Consider the following 10,801-nt stretch of genomic DNA (forward strand, 5'->3'; position numbering starts at 1 on the left):
GCCAAAGCCGAAACTAGTGGAAAATGTTTTCTTTTCGCCACTATAGTTTTGTTGTTGTTAAGTGGTATTGATGATGTTTGAGCAGAAATTGGCACAGCATCTCTGTCGATTCCCAAGCGTTCAATGTCATTTCTTGCCTTAGTTTTGCGCTTTTGACCAGCAGATTTTGGAAACTTTAACCAAATTCTTGTAATTTCATCATTTTCATTTAATTCAATATGAATTAATGTACCTACAGTGCCATTAGATAAACCATCAGCTACATCAATATTTGTAGTTATCATATAAGGCCGGTTGGGAACTAGAATTAATTCGTATGGTAAGCTGCCGGTCTCGTCCGGTTTCATTTTGTGTAACTTTTGTCTAACATAAGCTTCTTGGTCGGCATTATGACAGCCAACGAAAACATCCGATGCCAATGAAATAATTTTATTTTGATAACTATTCAAAATTGTATTGTTGTATTCGTTGACAGCAATATTTGTAAACATAAGTCTTGTTCCTTCCGGACATACAGATTGCGCATATTCTTTAGTAACAAATCTAGATTCAATCACGTTCAATTCTTCTTCAGTTAAAATAGTTCCATCTCCTATTTTCGTTAAAATCGAAGAAAATAGTCTATTTTCTTGTCGCATTACTTTCTTGAGTTCAAATTGTTTGAATTTTCGCCAAGGTGTTTCGGCTGAAATTCTGTTTTTAGTTTGCTTGAAGATTGGCGTAGCTTTTACAGGGGGCAATTGACGCAAATCTCCGATAAGGATTACATCCAATCCACCAAAATCTTTTTGAAGCAAGCCAGTTATTTGCCTCAGACGTGCGTCAATTTGCTGTAATAATTCTGCAGAAACCATGCTTACTTCGTCAATGATAACAATATTAACATACTGAAATAGAGCTCTGTATTGTTGAGCTTTTTCAACGTTGAGGGGCACTAACCTTGACAGTGTTATACTTAAAGCATTATGCACCGTTGTGCCACCTATGGCTGTAGCAGCTTTTCCGGTTGAAGCACAAGCAATATATGCATTAAAAATTCCATCAGTATCCGAAAATCTATTGTAAATTTCCATAAGCGCTTTTATTACGAATGTTTTACCACTTCCAGCCGGTCCAGTCAAATACACGAGCAATGGATCTTTCATGTCTCCGGTTTTCGATATCAAGTGATGCATAGTGTGAAACAAAATTTCTCGCTGTTCTTCGTTAGCCTTGCGTATAAGTTCATAAAATTCTTCATATGGTAAAATGTTTTCTTTTTTTTTAGCGATGGCCCCAAGCTTATCAAATAGCGCAAGTCGTAGATCATCATTTAAATCGGCATTTGGATTATCATACAATTCGGCAAATGGATTTTCATCAGGTATTCTACCAACAACCTCATTTATTTCCTCTCCGTCAATGTTAATATCTTCGCGACATAACTCTCTGCAGATCTCCAGCGTCTTTCGGATATCCAGATTTGATTCGAACTCTTTTCTTCTCTCAAGTATAAGTGCTTCATTTTCATCATATAGCTGAATATACCGCATTTCCGCAATAATTTCAGCTTCTTCGTGTCGGAACGGCATGTGCAAAGTAACCATTTCTCTCCTGTATTCATTGTAGTCTGTAGCCATGTCATAATTACGATATCGTATGACTTTTGGTTCTTCTCGTTCTACATTTTCACCTTTGTTATTTTTGTAATATTTAGAAACAAACTGAGCAAGAGAAACATTTTGTATAGCATCGGGTCTTTTCTCATATTTGTCGAACCAATTTTCTTTCCATATATCTATCGAATCGTCTTCAAGTTCACTCAATTGCTTCATTGTCTTCTTTACTCTGTGTCTTTCGATTGGCCATATAGTCGGTATAAATTCGATCGCAGTTGAACTTTTTGACATCGGCTCCCTCAATAGATACCATGCAGCTTCTTGACTGGTCATCTCAGTCTGGTTCAAAAGATGGATACTAAGATGTTTAGTAATTTCAAAAATATTGAATTCAGGATGTTCATCCATAACCTCGATGATTTTTCTTTGCAAATTGCTAACGCCCCTATTAGTCTTATTTACGTATTCTACTACGTAAGCTGCACAAGAGTATTCTTCAGTAATAAATTGAAAATCAGTATTAGCTTTTACAACATCGAAAATGAATGGATTGAAAGGATTATGCCATTTTTCCGAAGGTTCTCTTTTTATAAAAACTCGTGGTCTATTAATTCCCGCTCGAATTATCCTTACGTATTCCTCATCTGAATCAATATCATTTTCACTGTAAAATGATGCAAAATCATCGTAGTCATAGATTTCGAAATTTTTACGGACTGAATTGTATTTCGCCTTGTAGTGTTGGAAACAATCTTCTGTATGTTTCATAGGTGTTAAAATCATTGTTTCCTTAACAGGCAAAAATGGAGCATCAAATCTACATTTTTGTTGTCTTCGCGATGCTATTCCTTTATAGCAGGTAAAAGAATGCCTATGAGTTTGTAATTTAATATTACCAGAAGCTTCGGTGGCTGATACTGATATCAAAAAATTTATGAGATCGATGGCTTTATTGTAATCCTTGTCAAGAGCATCTTCAGGAGCATTATCTAACCACGCTAAAATATGTGCATGTGGACTACCTCTATGTTGAAATTCAATTCTTTTGAAGTAATGCAAAACTCTGTATTGTTTAAAAGGACTAAACCTTTTAGATTGTAATATTTTCATAATAACATTGACTAGCTTGTTAAAATAAATAGCGCAAGTTACCGCGTCTTCATTAATGAGAGTACTTTTTTCAATGTAATGCAATTCAGCAGCTTGTTCTGCAGATATTTCCGAATTGTTTTTCAAATTATGCAACAATTGCAATAACTTTGGCCATCTGATTTCATTGGCGCTTATAGTAAAGAAAACAGTAGGCTTACCATATTGTCGAATCATTGCAAAAAGATCTCTTTTTCTTTCTGCCCAATAATATGCTGAATTCGGAATTGAGCGAAGAAATGCCAAATTGGTCTCAATGCAGCCATGCATATAATCGTCTGACTGTATTTGCTCTTTAGTGATTGCAATACCTTGGCCAACATGTCTGAATGCTATAGAAAGAGACTGTTTGATTCGAAACCTCATGATTTTCATCGCCATGTATAGCAAGTGTTGAGGGGTTACACCTCGTCTATCAGATCTCCTAAGTTCACTGGTTGCCATCATGAAAGCTGTGGCAACCACACCATCACGGAATTGCCTAAATTGTCCCAAATATATTTGTGGAAAAGATAATTCTTCAGCGTGCTCATCGAATAGCAGACTGATTGGAACGTTTCCTGAAAAAATACATATGTTTATTTTGCAAATTTAACAAATTAAATAAGAAAAGAACAAAAATAAAATAGAGTACCTTCTCCAGGAGCAATGCTCAAGTACATATTTTCGTCCCACATCAATGTTTGTTGCTGAGCTATTAAACTTTCGCCAATTGGTATCTGTTCTAAAATGTCATTGTCGCCATCTTCATCAAAGACAATATCATCTGCAACTTCGCATTCATTGTTGTCATTCAAAAAACGATCATCAAGTGCAACATCGTAGGAAGTGTAAAGAGGAGTGTCTTTCAAATATCGTAACCAAACTTTTATGCTTCTTTTCCTTACTATACCATAGACGTAACTAGATTTGTGAATTTTTTTCCGTTTAATATGAACAGTGATGGCATAATCATCATCTACTTGCCTTGGCAACACATTAACCATTGTATTCACTTCAATTGGAACATTAATGACCTGTCCATAAATTCCATATTGACCATGTACATGTCGCAGTCTACGAATTTGCATGAACGGAATTCTTGGAGATATTAACCTTTCGGTTACCAAGTCTAAAGGAAAGTCTTTCAGAGATGCAGGAACAGGTGGATATTTGAATCCATTGTAAACAGACATCGGTGGAATACGTTGCTTTTTAATTGCTGCGTTGCAAGTTGAACATAATTTAATTTCCGGTAAAGCAGTGTTTGAAAGCAATGATCTTATAAAATCAATATTTTTAGTCGTATCTATATTTTGTAAGTAACTCAAATCCTTTTTGAACCACAGTCTGTCGCAAACATCACAAGCAAAGCCGAATTCATTTGCAACGAAATCTTTCTGAAATTCTCGATGCGCAGAGAAATTTCGTTGAAAAGCAGAGTATGTTTGAACCTGCACATTAGGTAAGGAAGCATTTACAATCTGAGAGGGAGGTTGACTTGGAACTATTATATCCCCGACATTGTGAATAGGAGTATTGTCGTCAGAATGGCTTGGTGGACCTGTAATTTGATCGTTGTGTATGATTTCTGAATGTATATCATCTGTGGTAAATGGACCAGACGAATATATTGCTGTCCGAGGTACATAAGGCACATCTCTGGTAGATGTACCAGCGATTTGAGGAGGTACACTTTGTTGTACAAGAGTTTGGTCAGTTGATAATAAATTTAACGTTCTTCGTTTATCTCTGTATCGTTTACAATAATCTTTGTTCGCTTGTTTCGCCAAGTCTGACTTATGTGGGTGTTTCTCTCTGTATCGATTATCATATTCTTTCCTTTTTTGTTTTCTTTTTTCTACTTCATCCTCATAAGTGGAGTCATCTATCGAGTTTTTTCTTTTTCGAGCATTATTTGAATCATCCGCATCCATTTTCAAGACAAATCTATAGATCTATAATCTATATTATCTATTTTTAGATAATTTTATTTAATAACGTGTTGCATTTGTTTATGTACGTATCATGTACGTAACAAAAAAAAAAATAAACAAATAAAATAATAATTTACTTACGTGATGACGAGCAGCAGTTGTAATAATGTATACAAAATATAACACTATAGTATACAAAAGCACTACAACAATGTTTTTATTAATTCTATTAACACTTTAGATTTGTTTTTTTTTGTTTTTTTAACACAATACCATAGCAGCAACACAAGTCAAATGAAATATTTAAATCAGGGTTTGAAAAATGATGATCTGTCAGATCGGCTGAAAATGCTCACCCAAAAAGTGCCTAACGCGCCATAAGAAGTTTTCACTTCAAAAAATGAGTTCTAAAAAAAAATGAAAAAAATGATTAGAAAAGTTGAAACCTGAATTTAATAATAGTTTTATTTAGCTGCATTATTATTTAAGCAATCTTTCTTTTTGATAAACAAAGAACTTTACACACAAGATACACACAAGATTGAACATGCGTCCGAACTATCAAACGAAACACAACACGGCAAAATCGCAGCGGCTATACGGCAAAATCATAAGCACAGGGGCCTTTGGGCCTTGATTTGCTACAATACTTGGTGTGTAACTAGTGTAGGAACCTTGCTGTTTTTTTTTGGGTATATATTCCTCTACTGTTTTGTGTCTCTCTGACACGTTTATTGTATTGTCTCTTAACGCTGGATTTTTTCCTGGATTTATGTGAATTGCTAACGAAAAAAAAATTTCAAAAAAACGCCCTATTATCTTGCCTTGAGGAATTTCCCTAAATTCCTTCTTTATTTTAGTATATAAGCTGTTAGAATCAGCTCTTCGGGTTTAATGGCGTTCTTGTGAACAGTCTTAATAATTTTGATTTGTATATTAATTTTTTGTTCGCATTGAACTTTTTATTTTTAGTTAAGTGTCTTACATCGATCACTTTAACTAATATTTTTGTTCTTAATGAATAGTTTTACTTTTAGACGTTGTAAGGCTCTAACAAAGTCAAGTGTCTTACCACTGGTGAGGGATCACTATGATTTTTATATATATTTCAAGAATTTTTAAAAAAATTTACCTTAGCCAATTTCCTAAATAATTGAAAAGAATTGAAAGAAGCATTTAGCATAAGTATTCAATCGATCCTAATCTTATTTAAAAAATTATTCCCTATTTATACAAAAATTATCTCAAAACTAACTTAATTAACTGTATTATTTTAGTTACATTTTACATTGTTTCGCTGCTATTGGTCTAACAGATAACCTCAAGTCCCTGCTCGGGCGCCAGTTATTTTATTTTATTTTAAATATTTATTTGTTAATCGTTATTTATTATTTTATTTAATTATTTAAAACGTTGTTTATGACCTACGTGGTTTTATTATATCCAAGTAATAAAAATTATAACAAGTTAATAGTGTGGTGTCCATGACCTACATCATTGTTTAATATGACAAGTCATTGCATAAAGTAACAAAACAATTGTGACATAATTTATTGAATGCACATTTGTCGCTTTGTCGTTTTGACTTTGATCATATTAAACAATGATGTAGGTCATGGGCACCACACTATTTCTGATAATTTCTGATTTATTAATTTCGGGATTCCAATAGTCCGTCAATTGCAGGTTATTTAATAGTTTTCGATTTAATAATTTCGAGATTCCAATGGTCCGTCAATTGCAGGTTATTTAATAGTTTTCGATTTAATAATTTCGAGATTCCAATGGTCCGTCAATTGCAGGATCGCCATGTAAAGATGTGTAGCTTCAGGATTGCCATGCAAGGTTCTTCATCCAATACATTAATATGTATTAACTTGACAGGATTGCTAAGGGATTGTAATTAAGAACCCCAGAAGAAAGGTTTCGACCTAGCAAGGATTAGTATTAATCTGAGCTCTTCAGCCGCCTTTAAGTATTTTCTAAGCTCTTCAGCCGCCTTAATGGTATTACCAGCAGATATGCCGCATATAACCAGAGATTCAAAATACAGTTTATTCTTGTTGCCTATGCAAAAGAATCTAAAAGAATCTTATTTATTTGTAAAATCTTACTCTATTTATACAAAATATTCTTATCTACTAAACTTATTATTTATTTCCTATATATTCTTGAGTAACCAATCAATGCATTGGTTACTCCCAATTTTTGATAAAGTATATGATTTTTACATGTAAGATATTCATAGTATCTATTATACTATTCTAACATATGTTATCTATTTCTTATGCATTTTTACTTGTATATATTATTATATATATTATTCATAAGGTTTAACATTTCTCTAAAGGAATTTGTGTTACTACCGTACAATGACCACATATGATAAAACGTTTGGCTCGCGCATCATGTTACGAGTGCACAATCATAACGGCGTGAGTCAAACAAAATTTAAAAGTGTAATATGATCAAAGTCAAAACGACAAAGCGACAAATGTGCATTCAATAAATTATGTCACAATTGTTTTGTTACTTTATGCAATGACTTGTCATATTAAACAATGATGTAGGTCATGGGCACCACAATAGTCAATTTTTATATGCTGCTCGCTTAGTAGCCCAAGTAGAAGTGAACGAGCGCACTTTTGTGGAGTTGAGATCTACCGAAGCCAAACGGGACTTTTCCAGACAAACAAGTAGTTAATGAAACTAAGCACAGGGCAGGATTCAGAAACGCGTGTTTTAACTTATATAATTGGAGACATTGTTGGAGACATATTTGCCTCTTAATTACAATATGAATTTATTAACAATATTATTTTTATTTGACATTTATCTCATTTACTTTATATAAAACATATTTATAAATATATATTTATAAATTTTTCTTGAATTTAAATTTTAATATCTAGAGATATTATATATTTTATTTCACATTTTTGTATGTGGTTCTTACCAGCATTAGCTGGTTGGTTTTGCTCTTCGATTTTTGCTACTCTGGGTTTGTATTGTACTTCTCTTTTTATTGGAAGTAAAGATATTGTGGAATTTAATAAAATTTTTTATAGACAATTATTTTTTAGTTTATTAGCGCGTTTTTCAAAAATTCTTGGTTAAGTTCGAAATACTACTGGTGCTTGACTCAAGTTATTGTCGTGTAAATTTTTCAATGCAACCAGTATATCGAGGAAAATCCACCTATCTAAATATTTTTGCAAATTTTCTTTAATAGTCAAACAATTTGGTTGCTCAGAAAACGGTTTATAGAGCATGGCCTCTTCCAGACGGTCTTTCTGATATCTTTTATTCCCTAACATTAGTTTTGTAAGTTCAACGGCATAAATGCGACCGTCTTCTTTAGATTTCACCTTGAAAACCTCGCCAAATGATCGTTCACCTATTTTTGATATACCCGTTGTAACGACACAAATTTACACAGTAAATTTCTGTGTTACACATCGCAACAACAAGCGAAAAAGAAAATCTGTGTGTCAACAAATTACTACCTCTACATATAATATAGATAAAAATCACTCACGTGAAGAAAACTGAAGTGGATTTAGCTAAAAAATATGAAATTGAATTAAAATGTTTATTTATAAATCACATGGACATTACCTGCGATCCTCGGTTCCAACGTGCCGCGGGCATCGATACATGCAATGTGCAAAACCTAAAATATACGGAAAAAATGAATTTTTTTGTTAAACTTAATTTTTAATTATTTACATCTTATTAAAATAATGTTTTCATATACAAAATTTATTATTTATAATTTCCTTTTTTTATCTTTATTAGATTTTTGTTTTCGATTTTATTAGTTTCTTCTTATTAAAATTAGCAGGAAGAAATCTGCTCATTAGTAGGCATCCGAAAATGCCGAGACAAAAATGAAAGTGAGAATTTGGTTTAAGCTGTTCGAGCTCAGTTTCAAATCTGAATTTTATTATCAATTTTCCAAACTATTTATACAAAATGTTTTACAATAATTTACAAATATCTTTACTAGTAATTTCAATTGCGGCGGCACTAAAAAGGTTGACCCACGTCAATGCTTAGAAAATATTATGACACATTCAAGTGTGTCATATCGACATGTGCAGAATAGTAGTATTATTGGTGTTGTTTATCACCTCTTCCTTCGTGGCTTGACTGCCCATTCCTTGTTTCTTTAATTCTTCTTTTAATCGAGAGCTGGTCCTCAGTAGTTGTAGCTAGGTTAAGCTCTCTGTACAAGATTGCTATTTGTTTCCTCTTGTTGTACTGCTTTCCGCCTCTTTTCCTTTTTGGTTTTGGTGGTTTATTTGGTGCTGGAGCTGATTTGGTTTTTTGTTGTCTCGCTTTGTATTGTTCAATCGTGAGTGGTTTTGGACCTGCTGCTTTATCGACTGGAGTATATTTCGGGGCTTCAATAGGAAAACCGTCTATTCTCTGAGGGATGTACTCTTCAACGTCATCAAATACATTCAGAAATTTTTCCCAAACTTGGGAAATATTTTTAGATTCCTCAAGTAAACACATACAAAATTGACGTATGTTGTTTTGGGGAAAAAAAAAATACAATTTTTTGATAGAGAATTTAGATCCTAGAACTTCCCTTTGGTATTTTGGCTTGTCTTCGATTAGATTCGAGTGGTCAGGATCGCCATGTAATAATAAATTTGTTTTCATATACAAAATTTATTATTTATAATTTCCTTTTTTTATCTTTATTAGATTTTTGTTTTCGATTTTATTAGTTTCTTCTTATTAGAATTAGCAGGAAGAAATCTGCTCATTAGTAGGCATCCGAGAATGCCGAGACAAAAATGAAAGTGAGAATTTGGTTTAAGCTGTTCGAGCTCAGTTTCAAATCTGAAACTATTTATACAAAATGTTTTACAATAATTTACAAATATTTTTCCTAATAATTTTAATTGCGGCGGCACTAAAAAGGTTGACCCACGTCAATGCTTAGAAAATATTATACACATTCAAGTGTGTCATATCGACAAGTGCAGATAGTAGCACAGAAAAGAAAAGTGGTCAATAGCAATTGCATACTTGCTATGACCAAATATTCTACTTGCATTGCGGTGGTTCTTCCGTGTGCGATCGCATTACATAAGGTATGCGACAAAAAGATAAGGTCTGTTTGTTTTTTCTTTGTGGAACTCAATTTGAGTGATTACTCTTTGGATCTTGTGGATTTTATTGTTCGATAGAGAGAATGTAACAAATAAATTCTAATATAATGAGTAAACAAAGTCCCGTTAGTTTTAAATATATCAAAAAAGAAAAAAAGCTAAATATTGCTGCGACAAAATGATAAGGTCAGTTGCAATTTTTTACGAAAACAAGTTTATTAATGAACAGAATAAATTTTTTTAATTAATTTGGCTTCCAATTTTTTGGATTGTTTTAAAAATACGCCCCGGCATCGATCCTACCAGGCTCGCGAGCGTTGTTTGCCGAATTTCTCTCCAGGCATTCAATATGGCCACTTTCAGCTCAGCAACAGTGCTGAATTGCCTGTTATTGGCATAAACTTCACGTACAAGAATTCCCCACATGTTCTCCATGAGATTCAGGTCAGGTGAGCGCGCGGGCCAGTCCAAGACTTCCACTGAATTGCCCACAAACCACTCCTTTGTTGACCGATTCACATGGATCGCTGCATTATCTTGCTGACAAGCGGCGATTCTCGATTTTCAGCAAGAAAAGGCAGCAAACATGTGGAGAGTACTTCCTGGTATTCAGCACTGTTCATGCGTTTTGACGGAAATGCGAGAGGCAATGTTCCAATAGAGCTGAATGCTCCCCACACCATCAACGAACCACCACCAAAATTTCTTTTTGAAATATATTGAGGCTCCTTTCTTAAATCCCGCCAATAATAATTCAAACCATCTGGGCCATCAAGATTGAATTTTTTCTCGTCCGAAAAAATCATCTAAAAGAAAAAAAACAGTCATTAAAACCTACAAATTATTTTCGTTTTATTTATTATAAAATTACCTGATGCCAATTGGTTGACATGTTTAATTTAGCGAATTCAAGCCTCTTCGCTTTGTGGTTAGCATTGAGGCAAGGAACTTTTTTCATTTTGGCTCGCTTCAAATATTCATTTCCGTTGATGGCTCTGAGTACTGTCCTCTT

General features: G+C 33.5%; 1 protein-coding gene across 1 annotated transcript; it reads right to left on the reverse strand.

Moving 5' to 3' along the window:
• Positions 1 to 8: 8 nt before the first annotated feature.
• Positions 9 to 4,663, reverse strand: LOC119662929 (the record flags this gene model as incomplete). Its single annotated transcript, XM_038072584.1, has 2 exons — positions 3,382 to 4,663; positions 9 to 3,307 (listed from the first exon to the last, which is right to left on the reverse strand). Coding segments are annotated over exons 1-2 (4,581 nt in total), but the record flags the coding sequence as incomplete, so codon positions are not given.
• Between the last annotated feature and the right edge of the window lie 6,138 nt (positions 4,664 to 10,801).

The sequence above is a fragment of the Teleopsis dalmanni genome, unplaced genomic scaffold (assembly GCF_002237135.1).
Source record: "Teleopsis dalmanni isolate 2A unplaced genomic scaffold, ASM223713v2 unscaffolded_contig_0016, whole genome shotgun sequence".
NCBI classification, from domain to species: domain Eukaryota; kingdom Metazoa; phylum Arthropoda; class Insecta; order Diptera; family Diopsidae; genus Teleopsis; species Teleopsis dalmanni.